Source organism: Callithrix jacchus, chromosome 11, assembly GCF_049354715.1.
Source record: "Callithrix jacchus isolate 240 chromosome 11, calJac240_pri, whole genome shotgun sequence".
In the NCBI taxonomy this organism is placed as follows: domain Eukaryota; kingdom Metazoa; phylum Chordata; class Mammalia; order Primates; family Cebidae; genus Callithrix; species Callithrix jacchus.
The window spans coordinates 14,822,084-14,842,837 of NC_133512.1; the positions used below are offsets into that span (position 1 = coordinate 14,822,084).

Here is a 20,754-nt window from a genome sequence, read left to right on the forward strand (position 1 = left end):
GGGGTGTGTCCTGCAGCCGGGGTATTCATAGCAACATTAAAAACATGTCAGGACCCATTACCAACACTGTGCATTGTGGTTAATCTTCAAAGTTCTTTGAATATAACATTTCAAAGGTCTCTGGGCAGAAATCTTAATATATCCCTGAAGGCAAAACATTTGTGAATTTATAACTAAATCCACTGATCTGTAAACACACAAACATACATTCATGCGTTAGCACACATGCAGATGCACACAGACACATGTGGACAGACATACATCTGTACAAGCGCACGCACACATGTGCAGAGACGTTCACAAAAGTGCACACATGCACACGCATACACACATGTGCAAACACACAACCATACTTCAGGGTACTCAAATACCTGTCCCACAGAGGCTTACCAAGTTGATAATTTTATTATACTCTGAATAGAGATGATATTTAAAGAGCAGAGAAAATGACTATACAAAGGATTTATAGAACATTCATTTACATACTGGATATATTCTTTACAGTATCAGAAAAGTAAAAATATGCACTAACAAGTAAGGCAGAGAAGACATTACAAGGTATTTGATGCTGAGGATAAATGCACGGTGACTTTTAACATGGCTATAGCTTAACACTGGAGGAATACAATATGTTCTTTATCTGAGTAGTTAGTAGGATCCTGGCCATAACATGCACTGGGCACAGTTCGTGAACTCTGGGCATTTACTCCCCAGGGCGGTATGCGCCTGCCCCAGTGTGGGAGCCCTGGAGGCAAAATGCCTGGAAATGTTCCTTTTCCTGTGGCCCTAGGGCCGGAGTCCATGGTGGGGACTCTCCCACGGTTTCTGAGTCCACAGTACAATCTCTGATGACACGCATCTTGTTCTGTTTAATGCACATGTAACACGAAAGGAAGAAAGAAACCTCCTGTACCAGCTCTTCAGAAATTGTGGAAGCTTGCTTCCTTTGGTTCCTCTGAAGGAGCTATCTGCTTCGAGCAAATTCCCTGGTGCCCTTGACCACCTTGTATAAAAATCAGACCTGGCCAATGAGTTCAAAAAGCACATTTGCATGGCTTCCTGAATGTCATGGAGGCATGGCTTCATGAGGGCCACCGCAGGCACCCCAATGTCTCTGTGATTCCCTGGCAGGCTGTGCTTCTCAGTACTGCAACCCTAGTTTGCTCTGACTTCTAAACGAGCTCTCTCCTTCGTCAGAAGGATAAAAGAACTGGCCTGCAATCTTTTGGTTAAATGTGGTAGACACCATCTCAGGATGAGGCACCTCTTGAGGAAAGCAAAAACCTCTGCTCCCCATGGCCACATTCCTGCAGTAGATGAAAAACCAAGATGCCAGAAGCATCTGCCAAAGACATCAGGGCCAACACATGAGGACCTGCCGAAAATGCCAGCACCTCCTGACAGTCACGTCACCGCATGTTAGGGAAGGAGGTCCACAAAGACCAAGGCAAACATTTGGCACAGAAATGAGGCACTTGGTTTGGTGCATCGATAGGAGCTAAAAGGTGGAATGTCCACCTGCTTTCACACACGCACACACATGCACGCACATGCACACACGCGTGCACACACGCACACAACACCCTCTGTGATCTGGCTGCTTCCAACTCTGCCTGTTGCTAAGTTTTCCTCGGCCCTCACTTTAAAGCAGAGTTCACAAAGCACATTCCCAAACCCCAGCTCCCTGACAGGAGCCTGTGACACTAGTGTGGCCTAAGAGTGGGGACTTGACTTTTGAAGGCAGAGGAGAGGGAATTTCAGGCTGGATAGCAATTGGGACAGTCAGTGTGCCTGCAGAGCACCTGGGCTGCGAGAGGGTCAGGCCAAGGCCTTGTTCCGACGTGGCCCAGTCTTCTCTCTTACTCTGGGGATGTTCCAGGGTCCCGAATTCTCCCAAACCTTTGATCACGGACAGATTCAAGCAAGAAAACCATGGCACAGGCATGTTGAAATGAGCCCGAAATACAGCTGATTCAGTGGCTTAGATGATGCTAACAGTGGCACTCAAAAACAGCTTGTCAGTGCCAGGGTTTCTTCTCCTTCTCCTCATCCTCCCTTCTGCTCACACATGCCACAAGCACACAGGGTCCGAAACAGGAAGCCCAGGGTGGCAAGGAGCAACATGAGGAGGGCTGATAGAAAGACGGGAACTTCAGGTCATGCAGCGTCCGGCCTGAAAATGGTCAAAAAGCCCGTGTGGGGGATGCCGAGTTTAAATCCAGGCATTTTCCATCCCTTCTGGACTCTCCCCATCAGAAAGGAAGTCATCCACAATCAAAGAAAGACATTCCAATGAGCAAAACGTTGGGGTGGGCTGCTCGAGGCAAAGCCACCTTTGGGCGGCACCACACGTGGGGGACTTAACAGAAGTGCCCGCAGTCCACTGCACACTACTTCGGTGGCCAGGGCCTGCAGTGTGTCCCATATGGGGACAAGCCTCATAAAATCACAGCTTGGCAGGCTGCAGCATTTGACACTGGTACAGCATTGCAATGGCTAATTATCATAAATAATTTGGCATAAGTAAAATATAAATTATATAGAAATGGCATTTTTGTTTCCTTCTTACTTCTCCTCTCAGGGTCCTCACAGGCTCTCCCCAGCCCAGCTCACCCAGCTCACCACGGGTGAGCAGGAGGCAAGGAGCACTCACCGTGGCAGAGTGGCCAATTCCTCCCACCACCGCCATCCTCACAGCCCATCATTGCAAAGGCCCCTCGTTACAGGCCCCACAGTATTCCAGAAGGGCCTGACTTGCACAAACCTTCCTCAAACATACACCCCCTCTTCTCAGTTTCATTAGCATCTCCACCTTGGAAAGACTAAGATGAGGAAGACCCCTGGCCTCAGGTGCAGCTGGGCAGGAGTGCCCATGCCGATGGGGAAGGAGGGCAGTCTCTCAGCACCTCTGCTTGAAGGGCTTAGGACTCCTCATCCCCCAGAATGCTGGTGTGCCAGGGACATGGGGACCACCTCGTGTTCTGTGCTGTCTCCTTGAATGTACCTTTCCCACAGGGACCCTGGGGTATGGCGCACCTGTGCCCAGCTTCTTCTAACCAAAAAGCATGTGGCTACAGAGATGTGTCAGATAAGTCACTTTCAGGAAAGGCCAATTCACGGTGATGTTTGTTCTTGGTTTCGTAGAGCTGGAAGATCCTCTTTCCCCTCATTGGCCTGGAATGTCAGGTTCATCAGTTTGGTACAAAGTGGGGACCCCACCCTCACCCCACGGCTGTCTCCAGGTCTTTGAGAGGCATCAGTGGGTCTGGGGTGTGAGGGGGGCTTTCAGACCTTCTTTGGGGAGCCGATCATGACCTTTGATACGAAGTTGACGATGGCACTGGCAGGTTGCTCAGGGTCATGCTCTGCAAACAGGTGGCACACATTGTCCGTGGCACTGCCCTGCTTCCGGGCCACAAATCCAAAGACTCTGCCAAAGGAAAGTCCGGTCAGAGTGGTCAGTGGCCCACAAGGTCCCAAGCTTCTACTTCCTCCGGCTACTAACAGCACCGCTGGAAGGAATCTTAACTGCCACCTATCAAAAATCTACCATGTGCCCAGCACCCTGCTGGCTATCTGTTCATGTACTTCACCTCCAGCCTTCACAGACCTGCAGATGAGATGTCTGACTCTAGCTCTGCAGTGAGGACCCTGAGGCTGAGAGGTGAGTGGCCTGCCCACAGCCCCAGGTTAGGACCTGAATCAAAGCTGAGGCTCAACTTCCTCTATAGATGCTTCCCCATGCCAGGGCCAGAATCCCCAGACACCTGTCCCTGCAGATTCCCGAGCCCCAGCCCTGACATACGGGACCAGTCTACAAGGTGAGCAGCAAGGGACTCAGCGGCTCCTGAGATGATGCCAGAATGCCAGCCCTGCCTGGACTTGGAAAGTCCGCCTCTGGGACAATAGGGGAAATACACCAGGCGTTCCTTTCAGGCCTTGGAAGCCTGCACTACAAACTACATAGAATTCAGTGGGCTTTTCATAAAGAACAGCCCATTGGATTATTTTTCTTAGAAGAATTAGAGCCATTATCTTAACAGGCTTTTATGAGTCCTGTACTTCACACAATAACAACCATTATCCCTATCCAAATCCCAGGGAAAGGACTCTTTTCTTTCTTAGAAAAATGAAGGATTTTTTTTATTTAAACTTAGCAGTTTCCACGCCACAGAAGGGTGTGGAAATGACACTCGAGTAATCCCAATACAGTCACAAATTCCAAGCAGATGGAAGTCCCTGTTTCTGAGACCAGCCAGAGAGGGAGTGTGCCCAGAACACAGTCCCCATCGGGGAAGCCCAGCTCATCCGTACCAGGGTCTCTTCTTATTTTCCTTCTGCTAACACACACAGTGAGCAACTCCTTGGACAGATGAGCCCTTTGAAACCGGGATTCCAGGGAACGATGCCTGTGATCAGGCACTGTGGTCATTAAATTTGGGTTATGCTGAGGAAACCAGGCTGGGAGGATGTAGCCCATTGTGGCCCCGAGTGGGAGGTTAGGATGAGGTCCCCAGCAACACTGGGCCAGGAATGAGCACAGGTGAATGAAGCAAGGCCATGGTACTCAGGGAGAAAGTGTGCTCATAAAAGGGGACCTCTAAGCCAGGCACGGTGGCTCACGCCTTGAATCCCAGCACTTTGGGAGGGCGAGGCGGGTACATCACCTGAGTCAGGAGTTTGAGACCAGCCTGACCAACATGGTAAAACTCCATCTCTACTAAATACAAATAATAGCTGGGAGTGGTGATGGATGTCTGCAATCCCAGCTACTTGGGAGGCTGAGGCAGGAGAATTGCTTAAATCCAGGAGGCAGAAGTTGCAGTGAGCTGAGATCGTGCCACTGCACTCCAGCCTGGGCAACAAGAGCAAAACTCTGTCTCAAAAAAACAAAAAGAGGGACCTCTAACAGCTGCCTAGCTGGCTGTGGAGCAAGGGCGTGATGAAGGCCCTCATTCCTTGCATTTGGTAAATGTGGAACTCCCGCCTCAAACGCACACCTGCACACAGGGAGCACTTCCTTCTAGCTGTGCAGACCTCAGCACTGCTAAGCCCACCCTCTCCCAAGTAACCAAAAAGGCTGTGCCATCCATCTCCCTGTATCTATACCACAGTGCTCTACGACACATGTAAATACTGCACATCCCGCCAACAGCCGGGAGAAAAGTTAACAGCCTCCAGATCCTCTTCCATAACGAAAACACTTTTACTTTCTTCTTTTTTAAAGCAATTGGGATGGTGTCATCATTTTCCTATAAGGCACCCTTATGGAAATCTGGAACAGAATCCAACTTTGGACTGTAACTGTAGAAAGAGAGAATGTAAAGAAATCCCAGCGACTTACTTTGAGGAAGGGCCATCTTTGATCCACCTTGCAAATTAAAGAAAAAAAAAGAGTCAAGTTAATTTTTTACATTAAGGGACAGAATTAAGCATATTCCTTGCTTAATAAAAATGCAAATTTCTTACTTCCTGTCTTGTGGGTCCAAGGCACAGAAAATCACACTGTTGACGGGGTAATGCCTCCGGAAGAAGAGCCTGTTGGGACACAGGGGAGAGAGGATGGCTCCTGTTACTGGGGCTTTCGGGTGATCGGTGATGCACTGGGCGGGCTCTTCCATACATGAAGATTCTTGCAGCAGAAAACGTTTTATACTTTTACTCATCATTTGGAGAGAAGAAGTATGTTCATTCAACAGATGTCATGAAGTTGGGTAGAACGGTTGTCACCAGTAGATGGAAGCACCACAGGGGCTGAAACTGCCAGCTGTGTGGAAGGTGGGAATGAGGTCAAGAAGCCCTAACAGGCCGAATGTGGTTGCTCATGCCTGTAATCCCAGCATTTTGGGAGGCCGACGCAGGTGGATCACCTGAGGTCAGGGGTTCGAGACCAGCCTGGCCAACTTCGTGAAACCCTGTCTACCAAAAATACAAAAATTAGCTGGGCATGGTGGTATGTGGCTGTAATTCTAGCTACTTGGGGGATAGAGACAAGAGAATTGCTTGAACCCAGGAGGCGAAGGTTGCAGTGAGGCGAGAAAGCGCCATTGCACTCCAGCCTGGGCAGCAGAGTGAGACTCCATCCCTGCCCCCCAAAAAAGGAAGCCCTAACAAACTGGAAAAGCTGGTGGGTGTGAGATGGACACAAGAAAGCAACTCCATCCCTGCCAGACACTGCTGGCTGCAAGGGTGTGAGGAAACCACTAACAGCCTCCAGCCTCCGAGCCTCGGTTTCCTCATCTGTGAAAAGAGGATCAAAATACCAGCCTACTCTTTCCACAGGACAGATGCCCAAGTCAGATGCAATCATAGATCTGAGAGCGCTGAGTGAATGGTAAAGTGCTGTGCATGGTACGTTCCTTAGGGAAGGGCTCCACGTGGCCACTCCATCCAGGCTCACCTGCCAGCCCTCGGTCACTGACATGACCACCTGGGGCATCCTCCTCCGGCTCACCTGCCTAGGCCTTCCAAGAGTGCTATCCACCCAGTCCACATGGACCCCAAAGGACACCATCTCAACACTCTGCTGTGTCCAGGCTGGGCCAGTCTAGCTGGCTTTGGGGTCAACCCTCTCCTTCTGGGAATGACTCTGCACTGGCACAGGGTAAAGCTCATCTGGAGATGAAGGGAGAGGCCAGGAGACAGGCAAGGGCAGAGGCAGAGCCTGGGGGTGCTTCAGTGCAAGGTGACCCTGCAGCCACCAGCAGGCCCTCTCAAACAGGTACCTTTTAAGGCTGATTGTTGGTGAGAAGACGCCCCTTTTGTCCAGAATAATCCAGTCTGAACTCTATCTCTTACAATATGAAAGATCTGTACATGTGGACATGACCCATCTCCAGGGAGTGTAAAGAATGCAGGGAAACTAAAGAGACACAGAAAAAAAGACACCCCTGACAAGGGCACATAGAACAGATCCTATGAAGAAATAACAGATCCTCCAAGGGCAGCAGGGAAGAGGGAACAGTCAACATTGTGAGGGTGCTTAAGGAGCCCAACCCTGACCCTGAGTCTACCATGTAGTCAAGCTATGCCTCCAGACCCTGAGTCTACCGTGCAGCCTAGCCATACCCCTGACCCTGACCCTCAGTCCACTAGGCAGCCTAGCCATACTCCTGACTGTGAGCCTGAGTCCACCAGGCAGCCTGGCCATGCCCTGAGCCTGACCCTGAGTCCACCAGGAAGCTGATTCACATCCCAGACCCTAAGTCCACCATGCTCAGCTATGCCCCTAACACTGACTCTGAGTCTGTGCAGCTGAGCCACACCCAATGGAAAGCCTAGGTGAGCTGTGTAGCTGAGCCATGTCCCTGATCCCGAGTCCACTGTGTGGCTGAGCTATGCCCAACATACCCTGAGTCCACTGTGCAGCTGGGCCATACCCCTGATTCTGACCCTGAGTCCACTGTGCAGCTGGGCCATGCTTAACCTGGACCCTGGGTGAACCATGCACCTGAGGCATGTTCCCAACCCTGATTCCACCATGCAGATGAGCCATCCCTCTGACCCTGGCCCTGACCCCGCCATACAGATGAGCCACGCCCCTGACTCTGACCCTGAGTCTGCCATGCAGATGAGCCATACCCCGACCCTAAGTCTACCACAAAGCCAAGGCACAACCCTAACTCCGAGTCCACCAAACAGCAAAGTTATGCCCCCTGAACCTGACCATGAGTCCACCATACAGCCAAGCCATGCCCTGGACCCTGAGTCCACCATGCCGCTGAGCTGTGCCCGTGACCTTGACCGTGAAAACACAGTGGGGCTGAGCCACGCCCTGACCCTGACCCATGTAGTCAAGCTATGCCTCCAGACCCTGAGTCTACTGTGCAGAGCACAGTGGGGCTGAGCCACGCCCCAACCCTGATCCTGACCCTGAGAGCACAGTGGGGCTGAGCCACGCCCTGACCCTGACCCTGACCCTGAGAGCACAGTGGGGCTGAGCCATGCCCCTGACCCTGACCCTGACCCTGAGCACACAGTGGGGCTAAGCCACACCCCTGACCCTGACCCTGACCCTGAGCACACAGTGGGGCTGAGCCACACCCCTGACCCTGACCCTGACCCTGACCCTGACCCTGACCCTGAGAGCACAGTGGGGCTGAGCCACACCCCTGACCCTGACCCTGAGAGCACAGTGGGGCTGAGCCACACCCCTGACCCTGACCCTGAGAACACAGTGGGGCTGAGCCACGCCCCTAACCCTGACCCTGAGAACACAGTGGGGCTGAGCCACACCCCTGACCCTGACCCTGAGAACACAGTGGGGCTGAGCCACGCCCCTGACCCTGACCCTGAGAGCACAGTGGGGCTGAGCCACGCCCCTGACCCTGACCCTGAGAACACAGTGGGGCTGAGCCACGCCCCTGACCCTGACCCTGAGAGCACAGTGGGGCTGAGCCATGCCCCTGACCCTGACCCTGACCCTGAGAGCACAGTGGGGCTGAGCCACACCCCTGACCCTGACCCTGACCCTGACCCTGACCCTGAGAGCACAGTGGGGCTGAGCCAGGCTCTGACCCTGACCCTGAGAGCACAGTGGGGCTGAGCCACGCCCCTGACCCTGACCCTGAGAGCACAGTGGGGCTGAGCCACGCCCCTCACCCTGCGTGTGCCACACAGGGCACTTGCTGAGTGCCCTTTTCATTTGAAACACTAAACCTTGAAATAGGTATTTTGGTGCAGGGTTGAAATATGAGAGCATCAAGCATTGGGACCTTGCCCAGGGTCATCTACTGGTCTGTGTCGGGGCACTGAATGGATCTGACCAGCAAAGACCAAGTTCTGCTTTGTGCTCCTTTTCTCAGCAGGTGAAGGGTTACTAGCAAAACCTGCCCCACTCACTTATTCCTGAAGCTATGGAGAGGAAGATCCTGCCTTCAACCTCCCAGGTGGTTTGAGCAGATCAAGAAAATGTCCTGCTCCTAAGCATGGGGGCCCTGCTAGGGGAGCATCCTGGGAAAAAAACCAGGCTGGTGTTAAGTGTCCCCTGCTGACCTGTCTGCTGTGACGGTTCCCATCATCATGCGGCTGCCACAGTTGATGCCAACATGCCTCCTCAACCACACAAGACAAAATAATTGCATCTGAAATGCTCTGTTCCTAGGCCACAGGCTCCACTCAGGGATGGCATTCTGCGGGGAGGGAGGGAGGAACAGGCCTGTGGCTGGTCTGTCCCATGCTCGTGCTGGGCGTTCAGTAAAGGTCCGCAGCAGGAACATCTGCTCCAGCACAACTGGTTCAGTAACAGCTCTGACCAAAGTCCCTGGAAACTGGCCAAAGGAAACAGTGCATATTGAAGTCACACTCTCACCTGAAAGGAGATGATCCTCTGTGAAGACAACAGGTTCCAAGGTCAATGGATTCTGATCATAATATCAGAGTGTTTTTAAGTAACTGAGTTAAAAAGGTTTTTTACATTTGCAAATTATGTGTGAATGTGTATAATTTTAAAACACCAAATGTCTTTTTTTTTTAAATTTTACTGATTTCTAAGAAAAATCACCTTCAGAACAAATGCTAATAGTTTCTATGTGGTTCCCAGGACCTGTTTAATGACAGAAAAAAGCCTAGACAGACGCTGGGTTATTGACGGTCTCAAGGATGGCTAATAATTTACCTGGATGACCACTCACACTACAGAAGAGCAAGAGGAAGGTGACAGCCCCACCCCTGCTGACGGCTCCTGCCTCCCTCCAGGCACTCACTTCCTCTGATTGTCTGTCAGGGTGATGCCCTGCGCTGACACCTTGAAGTGGACAACTGTGGACACAGGGGGTGGCTCCTGAACCAGGGTGATGCTCAGGGCCTTCTGGATCGCCTGGTGGCCGGTGAGGGACTCCATCTCCACAGAGTTCAAGTACCACACGTTGCAGGCTGGAAGACACCAAGGGAGACACAGGTTAGTTGCAACTGTTGGGAGAGGCATGTCCTGTTAACACACTGTCAGTGGCTGATGTGCAAACCTCGGGTTTACTAACGACTTGCACATGTGGCCTGTCCTGGGTGCATGTAGGGCAAATGGCCTTTGCTGCTCCTAATTCTGAAAGCATGAACAGTGAGTGCTCCAAGGATGCACTTGCTCCCATGTCAAGGCAGAGAATAAGTGAGTTACTAGAGCAAAGCAGACACGCCTGGTGTGGATTTGCCTTCCCCCCAGCCAGAAGGAGTTTTCCATTCGCCCCGCAGCAGTATTAAACCCTCATGTCCCAGGTGGAGCCCAAGGCACCTTCTCTAGTCTCAGGGTGGGTCTGGACAACAGTCACATTAGCATGATAGGTAAGGAGCCCCCAAGAAACATCTGTGTTCCAGGTCCTGGAATCCTGGTTGCCAAGAGAAGGAATGGCTTGCAGTGAGCTCAGAGAACAGACTGGAAAGAGCCAGTAAGTGGCCCAGCCTTGCCTGTGTCCTGGCTCCTCGTGCTGCCAAGGGAGGGCTGTGGGTCTTGTTTCCACCCACCTCCTCTTAGGGGAAGGAAAACAACTGGGCTCCATAACAACCCTTCTCTCCCTTCTAGCCTGTGACCCTGCATCTCAAACACAAGGACACCTGCGACTTTGGGCCGTGGGTGTGTGGATAAAACTGAGGTGTTCTGAGATACCCAGGCTCGGCCTGCAGCTCATTCACTGAAGGAAACAGGCCCTCTCCTGCCCAAAGGCCGAGTAGGCATCCTCCTGAGGAAAATAACTGCTCTCACTCACTCGCCCCCTGTCTGCTGTATACAAGTTCCTCTATGTGAGCATGTACGTATCTTAATTCCATGGTAAAGGCCTCTAAAGTTTCACGAACAGAAAAAGAGTGCTTCCCCATAGTCTACAGCAACACATCCCAGCACTCAGATGCACGGTCCACGCTGGGTGGTGCTGTCTCCCTGGGCCGTGTTTTCCTGGGGGAGGCAGGCCTATGGAGCAGCACCATCTTCTCTTTGCCTTGGAGTCTGACTTTCCAGAACCAGCAAGGCCCATGCCTACTGGCAGGTGGTTCGGCAGGTGTGTCAGTAGATGTTCTGGCAGGTGTGCTGGCAGGTGTGTCAGTAGATGTTCTGGCAGATGTGCTGGCAGGTGTGCTGGCAGGTGTGTCAGTAGATGTTCTGGCAGGTGTACTGGCAGGTGTGCTGGCAGGTGTGCTGGCAGGTGTGTCAGTAGATGTTCTGGCAGGTGTGCTGGCAGGTGTGTCAGTAGATGTTCTGGCAGGTGTACTGGCAGGTGTGCTGGCAGGTGTGCTGGCAGGTGTGCTGGCAGGTGGTTCGGCAGGTGTGTCAGTAGATGTTCTGGCAGGTGTGCTGGCAGGTGGTTCGGCAGGTGTGTCAGTAGATGTTCTGGCAGGTGTGCTGGCAGGTGTGTCAGTAGATGTTCTGGCAGGTGTGTCAGTAGATGTTCTGGCAGGTGTACTGGCAGGTGTGCTGGCAGGTGTGTCAGATGTTCTGGCAGGTGTGCTGGCAGGTGTGCTGGCAGGTGGTTCGGCAGGTGTGTCAGTAGATGTTCTGGCAGGTGTGCTGGCAGGTGTGCTGGCAGGTGTGCTGGCAGGTGGTTCGGCAGGTGTGTCAGTAGATGTTCTGGCAGGTGTGCTGGCAGGTGTGCTGGCAGGTGGTTCGGCAGGTGTGTCAGTAGATGTTCTGGCAGGTGTGCTGGCAGGTGTGCTGGCAGGTGGTTCGGCAGGTGTGTCAGTAGATGTTCTGGCAGGTGTGCTGGCAGGTGGTTCGGCAGGTGTGTCAGTAGATGTTCTGGCAGGTGTGCTGGCAGGTGTGTCAGTAGATGTTCTGGCAGGTGTGCTGGCAGGTGTGTCAGTAGATGTTCTGGCAGGTGTGCTGGCAGGTGGTTCGGCAGGTGTGTCAGTAGATGTTCTGGCAGGTGTGCTGGCAGGTGGTTCGGCAGGTGTGCTGGCAGGTGTGCTGGCAGGTGGTTCGGCAGGTGTGTCAGTAGATGTTCTGGCAGGTGTGCTGGCAGGTGTGCTGGCAGGTGTGTCAGTAGATGTTCTGGCAGGTGTGCTGGCAGGTGTGCTGGCAGGTGGTTCGGCAGGTGTGTCAGTACATGTTCTGGCAGGTGTGCTGGCAGGTGGTTCGGCAGGTGTGCTGGCAGGTGTGCTGGCAGGTGGTTCGGCAGGTGTGTCAGTAGATGTTCTGGCAGGTGTGCTGGCAGGTGTGTCAGTAGATGTTCTGGCAGGTGTGCTGGCAGGTGTGTCAGTAGATGTTCTGGCAGGTGTGCTGGCAGGTGGTCTGACTGGTGGGCTGCAGGACACACTGACACACAGGCCCACAGATGGGCTAGGATGTCCCTGGGTGTCAGAGTGCAGGGCCGGTTATGAGTTGCTGGACCATCCTTTCTCTCCACAGCAAACGCCACAGTGTTTAGAGCTGAAGATGCTCTGAGGAACTGAGCCCACTATTTTTGATGATAACTTGGTGATATGGCTTGGCTGTGTTCCCACCCAAATCTCATCTTGAACTGTAGCTCCCATAATCCCCATGTGTGGTGGGTGGGGCCCGGTGGGAAGTAACTGAATCATGGGGGTGGGTTTTTCCCATGCTGTTCTCGTGACACTAAGTCTCACAAGATCTGACAGTTTTATAAAGGTCAGTTTCCCTGCACACACTCCCACCTGGCACCATGTAAGTTGTGTCTTTGCCGTTCCTTCGCCTTCCACCATGATCATGAGGTCTCCCCAACCATGTGAAACTGTGAGTCCATTAAACCTCTTTTTTGGATATGTTTGTATTAACATCACGAGAACAGACTAATATACTTGGTGATATTTATCAGGTGAATCTGAAACACCTAGAAGTAACCTGGAGGTCCCGCTTCTAAGGAGACTGAGAAAGGAAATATGTTATAACCACATGGGATAGCTAACCTGCAGAGAAAGACATTTGTGCCACGTATTCATTATATTCCCATTATAGCAGGAAAGACCAGAAACACACTGGAAATGAGAGAGGGGTAAAATGAGCCCCCTCAGTGGAATACCACACAGCCAGCAAGCGGGAACCAGGAAAGTCACATGGCAGCATGGAGAGACGTCATCAGCAATCAGCGGAGAAAGCAGAAGAAAAGCCACGTCTGCTATGATTAGAACGGGAAAATAAAAAACGTGTGTGTATACAGACAGGAGCTGCGAGGGAGCCTGGAGAATTCGAAACAGACCTCGCGACGGGGACAGCCTGTCCATGATTTTACTGGCATTACTGTCATGCTAATCACGCAGTTATGAAAGAGAGAAAAAAGGGGAAATTTTGACCTAACTTACTAGGAAAATTCCACAAAACTGGCACAATCTCAACCAGTTCACACAGAACCACGGCTGCCGTAACCCAGACCCATATACTCTGGAAGGAGTCACAAATAGCTTTCTGATGAGAAGTCTTGCTGGCTAGAGTTTGGTAGGAATTTGCTGTTTGGGGACTCTCTCTCCCTAAGGCAGGAGCTATGTCATCATTTCTCAAAGCAGAGAAGGAACTGCTGCCACTAGGGTGGCTGTTCTATGGAGGGGACACATCAGCCAATTGACACCAAAGCCTCTCTCCAGCAGAGAACAGGCATGCCTGCACCTGCCTGACGGTCAATGCTGTGACTGCCCAACTGCACCTGGCCCAAGTGCTCGTGCCAGAGGTGAAGACTCGGTGCCCAGTGAGAGTTACCAGGAAGACGTCCACCAGACCCATGGCATGGAGCTCTGTCAATTGCTGGCTACTCTGGGAAAGGGACTTGATAACACAGAACAAAGTCTGGGGCCCACATGTGGGAATTTGTCCTAAGGCAGCAATCCAGAATTCAGAAAAAAGGACATAATGCAGAAAGATGGTCACCTAAGCATTGTCTGTGGTATTAAAAATCAGAAACATGCTAAATGAACAACCATAAGGGGGTGAATTATGTGCAGGTCCAGATGGACCGTTGTGTAGCCATGAAAAATGAGATCTGCATTATGTTTGTAAAAACCATGGGTACACTTATCAATCAAAGAGAAGAGAAAAGAATCATACATGCAGCATGACTCCAAGTACAAGGAAAAAGGCAGCCTATAATTGGATCTGGTTGACATCAGGAGTGGTTTTGGACTGGAGAACACTGAACCTGCTGTCCACCCTTCCTCCCAATATTCAGGGACTGCACAGGGGTAACAGACCTATCATTTTTCCTTTGCTTTCATTTTCCATTTTTAAAATTTAAAGAACATGTGTGACTTTATTTTTAAAAATGTATACGTACCATATGCTAAAAAATGCAACCACAACATTTCTGAGAAATCTATTATAAGACTAGTAAAAAGAAATGTCTTCCTTTTCAGAATTATATTATATTCCTCTGTTTCAACAAGAAACACTTAAGAACTGAGGCTTAAAACACAAATAGAAATTGTTTTAGAGATTGGAACAAAGACATATGGCCTTAGTATCAAATGAAAAGGGATTAAACTGGAGAAAATTAAAAGTTTATTTTCATCTTTATAACTTGTCTGACTGCTAATATTTCTGAGTCTTGGCTTCCTCTATCTTTATAATGTGGAAATTGGACATGATCATCTCAAAGAGCATTGCACATCCAGGAGTCTAGGACTCTAAGTGAATTAGGACAAGAGATGAAGTTCAGTTCAGAAAACTGAATTGCTGGAGGTCATCAGAGATTGCAATAGTTCCACCATCTCACTACAATGGTTGTTCTGCGCTGATTTTAAACACCTGCAGCCAATCCTCCCGGTGAAGATGGCACCAGCTGAGGGGCGGTCACTGAGACAGCCTCACTCCTCCAGTGACAGATCTGCTGTCCTGGTTCCGTGACTTGGAAACGGGGTTAACCTAATGCACAGCAAACATTCGCAGCTCTCAATGTGTTTTAGAAATGACATTTTTAAAGAAAAAAAGCTCAATATATAAATGCCCAACTCAGATAATTAGATACAAACTCAAAGTTCTGAGTGAAGTCGTCTGAGTCTAAGAAGACCCACCCTTAAAAAAAATTAGAGTGTGATACATTTCATATGTAATTTTAAAAGATGGGAAAATGTACTTAAAAATGATAAGGCAGGATAGAAGAGAAAGTTTAAATACCTAAAAACAAGCTCTATTGGGATGCACTGTTATGATTGACTAAATTCACTCAATTCATCTATCAATTCCACACTTACTGAGTGACTACAGGATAACTAGGAAGCTTAAGGACAAAACTGAAACACTGCTCATGATGAGAAGGTACTAAATCAAAGGCACAAAATACACAGATGTGTGTGCCCTGGTGCTACCATATAGGGCTGAATGGGCATGGTTGTGTCCCTGAGTGGATATGGGCATAGCTGGACGTGGGAGCTGAATGCTAGGCCTGGATCTGCCACTCAGGAGCCAGGGCTGTCACGATGGGTCCTCTGTCTATGACACGGGATGACAAGACTTTACATGCACAGGCCCTGTGGGTGGAGGAGAGGAGCCAACAAGCTGGGCAGGACAAGTGCTCTGCACCTGTTCCCATCACCAATCTTCAGTGCTTTTCTGAAACTGCCAATGCTTATGTTGTGATTTAAAAACCACTAATCGAACGTTTTCAAAATTTCAAATACGCTTTTAAAAGGTGTGACTGACACAAATAAATCCATCAGAGTGGATCTGGTTTCGGAGCCCCGTCTTCTCAGCTAAGAGTGAGTGAGCTGCTCATCAGAGAGCTGTGCAGTGAATTCCTGCATCCTCCTGAACACTTCACTGGGACCCACAGACAGGGTCCACTGTTACTTTAACAGAAGAAAGCTAAGAACCATGATGGGCTCCAGGGACTCCCTAAAACAGATTTGGGGGCTGTGGTCCAGGACCAGCCCAGGCCCAAAGATGGGATCTAGAGCTCACAAGGGAAAGGGTGAGGCCAGCTTCCCAAGAAAGGCCATTCCTCTTGGGCCAGAAAAATGCTCCCAAGGCACTTTCAATGTCCTATTCATTTCATCTTTTCAACTGCTATGCATGGAAATATTATTACCCCCACTGACCAGATACAAACCTCAGGTCTGCGAGGCTAAGTGATTTTCCAGAGATCAAAATCCTGCGTGGCAGAACGTGCCCTGAAACACATTACCACAGCTACACTTTTCATTTTGGAGCTTCGAGCTTTAGCATACTTGCAATTTGGGGCAAGCTATTTTCACCTTTACTTTGGCCACAGATAACTTACTGTATAAGGAGAGTCTAAAATGACTTAAACACTATAAACATTCAATTCAAAACAAAGCAATTTCACTTTAGCTGGGTAACAGACACAGTGATGCATAATTTTACAGGGGAAAGTTACACAGAAAAATAATACAAATTGTAGAGAAAATAAGAAAATGCCTGCATATTTCATACAGCTTCCTTGTGGAGTTACACCTGTAAAATAATCTGCAGATATATGAGGTGCAGAATGGAGGTATTTCTAGTCCAATCTTCTACCGGACTCAGAAATTCCCTCCCCAACATTTCTGATAGTAAATACCTACCTTGCATGAAAAACTTCCAATGGTTTTGAAACTCAAGGTTTGAAAGTCAGCATGCCCCACTGTCCTCTTTGTGTCCCTCCCTCAAGGCCACAGAATCACAAGAGCCCTATGGTGTGTGGCTTGTTTATAACCTTCTTACAATGGGACCACTAGGCCTGCATCTAGTGCTTCAAAAGCAACCTGGCCTGGAACTAATGAGTGATTACAGAAAGACTGCTGGATACAAGGTTAATATACAAATGGTCAATTGCTTTCCTAAATACCAGCAATAAACAAGTAAAATTTGAAATTAAAAACACAATACCATTTACATTAGCAACTCCCAAAAGCTACTTACATTTAAATCTAACAAACTATAGACAAGATCTGTATGAGGAACACTATAAAACTCTGATGAAAGATACAGAAAACTAAATAAATGGAGAGATACTCCATATTCATGGACAGGAGAACTCAACTTTTGTCAAGAAGACAGTTCTTCCTAACTTCATCTATAGATTCAACACAATCTCAATCAAAATTCCAGCAAATTATTCTGTGGATATTGACAAAGTGATTCTACAATTAATACAGAAAGGCACAAGACCAAAAATAGGAAACACAATATTGAAAGAGAAGAGCAAAGTTAGAGAATGATACGATTTGACTTCCAGGATTACTATAAAGCTAAAGCAATCAAGACAATGTGATATTGGTGAAATAACAAATAGGTGAATTAAAGAATTCAAAAGTAGACTCACATGAACATAGTTAACTAATCTTTGACAAAAGAGCAAAAGCATTACAACTGTGAAAAAACAGATTTTTCAACCAGAGGTACAGAAGCAACTGGACATCTGCAGGCAAAAAATAAAAAAATGAATCAAGACACAGACCTTACATCCTTCACAAAAATTAAATTAAAATGGACCCTAGACTTAACAATACCTTGAGGCTAACATTAGAAAAAAATCTAGCTGGTCTTGGGTTTGGTGATGACTTTTAAGATACAATACCTAAATCACAGTCCATAAAATAGGAAATCGATAAGCTGGATTTTATTAAAATCAAAAATTTCTGCTCTGTAAGAGAATGAAAAGGTGAGCCATGAAATGGAAGAAAATATTTTCAAAAGGCCTATCAAGTAAAGGACTAGTTTCTAAAATAAACGAAGAACTCCTAAAATTTAACAATAGAAAAACAAAATCCCAATTAAAAAAACAGGCCATAGAACTCTACGAATACCTCACCAAAGATACACAGATGGTAAATAAACATCTGAAAAGGTGCTCCACATCGTAAGTCATCAGAAACAATGAGATACTACTATACTACTATCAGAAAGGCCACAGTCCAGAACGCTGGCCACACCAAATTCTGGCAAGGATGTGGGGCAACAAGAACTTGCATTCATTGCTAATGGGAATGCAAAATGGGACAGCCACATTGATAGACAGTTTGCCAGTACCTTATAAAACTAAACACACTCTTACCATGCAATCCAGGAATGCACTCCTGGCATCCACCCACAGGGGTTGATAACTTACATCCATCCAAAAACTTGCACACGAGTGTGTTTACAGCAGCTTTATTCATTACTGACAAAACTTGAGAGTACCCATGATATCTTTTCACAGGTGAATGAGTTATTGAACTGGTATACTGAGACAATGAAATATTTGCTGCTAAAAAACATATGAGCTATTAAGACATAAAAACACATGGAGGAAACTTAAATGCATATTACCAAGTGAAAGAAGCCAACCCCAAAAGGCTATTAGCTATACGGTTTCAACTATATGACAATTCAGGAAAAGCTGAAAATATGGAGACAATAAAAACATGAGTGGTTGCCTGGGGTTGGTGGGGGAGGGAGGACGAACAGATGGGGCATGGAGGATTTTAGGGCAATAAAATAATTCATTGTAATATTATAACGGTGATTACCTGTCATTATGCATTTGTCCAAACCCACAGAATGCAAGACATCAAGGTGAACCTAATATAAACAAACTAGGGACTTGGGTGATGAGGCTGTGTCAACGCAGGTTCATCAACTGTACACGTGCTGGGGGATGTTGACAGCAGGGAGGCTATGCGTGTATATGGTGTATCTCTGTCCCTTTTCCATTTTAATGTGAATCTGTCACTGCTCTAAAAAAAGAAACTCTATGAATACATTTTTTTTAAGTGACCTGCTCTTTCTGGCGAGCTGCTTCTTGGGTGTTGTGTATCTCACTGGAATTGCTGGTAGTGTGGGTCAAATCGTTGACTCACGTCTCTGGAACATTTCTACATTTACAGCTGCCGAGACAAGTCACCCACATCCTGTCTTACTATATTTTCCCCCAAACTAAATCCAGGCTTGACATTTATTCCACTGAATTTAGTCTTGCTCAAGTCAGACCGGCCCATGAAGCCCTGGTCGATGTCCCAACAATTGCACTCCACCCAGCTCTGTGCAAGCTTCTATAAAAGGAAACCTCCTTCAAGGCTCACAGGAAAGAAAGGAAACCTGAATAATGAAAGTGCAAAAGGAACTTGTGTCAGCGAATCCTTTTTCCCCCCAGTTACCAGATGTGGAAACAGCTACATTTACTGACCTGCCCCCTGCTTCAACAGCTCAGCTGCTGAATTGGCTGCCGTTTGTGGAGAATTTTCTGCTATTTCCTCCATTGGATCTGCAGGAAGGGTCAAGAAAACAAAGAAATGAGTCTTGCTCCTGACCAAGAATCCTCATGACAAAGTCAGACAACCTGCTGACAGAATTCCCAGATGGTGACATGCAATGATTTAACAGAGTTGAAAGTTTCCCTTTGGGACAATAATCTGACCCAAAGAAACCATGATCACATTCTGAACGAAAGTAGAGATGGGCCGGGTGCGGTGGCTCACGCCTGCAATCCCAGCACTCTGGGAAGCCAAGGAGGGTGGATCACGAGGTCAAGAGATCGAGACCATCCAGGCCAACATGGTGAAACCCCATCTCTACTAAAGAATACAAAAAATTAGCTGGGTGTGGTGGCGCACGCCTGTAGTCCCAGCTACATGGGAAGCTGAGGCAGGAGAATTGCTTAAACCCAGGAGGCAGAGGTTTGCAGTGAGCCGAGATTGTGCTACTGCACTCCAGCCTGGCACCTGGTGACAGAGTGAGACTCTGTCTCAAAAAAAAAAAAAAAAAGAAAGTAGAGATGACAAGGCCTAACGAAACATTTTTCTAATCACTGAATTAGTCATATGAATAATGACACTTTGAAAGATAAATCACATTTACTTATATATTAAGTTAGGTCATTTTTTATATGAAGTCATGACTGCTTAGGAAAACTGGGACATACGGTCACATGGCCCTGATAGGCTGTGGGTGTTCTTTTTAATTTTATTATAGATATTGTCTAACAAACATAAAAGTAAAAAGAACATTGTATCCATCATCTAAGTTCAACATCATCAATATTTTGCCTACTGTGTAGAAACGTAAAATCCAGCATCAATGACCCTGAAGACTTCTTTGTCTGAACGCTTTGTATTTTTAAGCTATAGAATTTTTGCTCTATAGAAACCTTTCATCAAAATCCACGATGTGAAGCTATCTGGGAGTTGTCAGGTGAAGCAGAGTCTCTTCTCTCCTTGATTTGGGTGAACTTGTTGGCCATTTCTTGGATTCAACCATGAGTACATGAAAAAGCCTCCAGTCTCATTATTTTTCTCAATGGATCTTTATGGATCTCTGAAACCAGTGGCCTTGACTATAGAGAATCAACACAGAGCCAGAGTAGCATCAAGGACCTGAGGCCTCACCTCTCTCTGGAATAAGCAGCTTGCATGGCAAGGCCAAGGGCGTGATGGAATGCTGGCACACCAAGGCCGTCAGGCTCCCTGCAAAGTGGACAGACAGCAAACAAGAGTCAACAACCGCTGTAGGTGTTGTGTGCTCAATTTATCAGCTGGAATGAAACGGATGCAAAGGCTGAGCTCTTATCTTTTCAGCCACTGATATGTCAGATTAGTGTGCAGCTTTGTGCAAAAAACTTCAAAGAAGTAACGAGTTCCACAAGATGGTTGAGAGGTAAGGAAAGGGAACTGCTGATCCCTCTTATCATAGACACATCATCGCCAAATTACAAAGACTAAAGCATACGGTTTGCTGGATCTTGAATCGGGAGGTCTGACATCCAGCCAACTCCAACTTAGACATGTGGCAGGCCACATATTTTGCCCCTGCACAATGCTTCCTAACAAAGCTCTAATAATGACGATGCCTAAGGCTGCACTGTGCTTTGTGTGGCTGGCTCAAGCCATCTTTCCAACAAACTCATGAGGTAGGGA

The 20,754-nt window shown here is 48.2% G+C and overlaps 1 protein-coding gene across 29 annotated transcripts in view; it reads right to left on the minus strand.

Moving 5' to 3' along the window:
* Nucleotides 1-386: 386 nt before the first annotated feature.
* The window catches only part of TNS3 (tensin 3), a 314,051-nt gene continuing 293,683 nt past the window's right edge, over nt 387-20,754 (minus strand). For all 29 annotated transcript variants that reach the window (XM_078342392.1, XM_078342401.1, XM_078342395.1 and 26 more), the window contains 6 exons: nt 20,227-20,304; nt 19,029-19,106; nt 9,705-9,873; nt 5,470-5,538; nt 5,345-5,371; nt 387-3,430 (listed from right to left, as the gene is read on the minus strand). In XM_078342392.1, the coding sequence (XP_078198518.1) occupies nt 3,286-3,430; nt 5,345-5,371; nt 5,470-5,538; nt 9,705-9,873; nt 19,029-19,106; nt 20,227-20,304 (566 nt within the window). In that variant the 3' untranslated portion in view covers nt 387-3,285. The remainder of the gene's footprint in view (nt 3,431-5,344; nt 5,372-5,469; nt 5,539-9,704; nt 9,874-19,028; nt 19,107-20,226; nt 20,305-20,754) is intronic.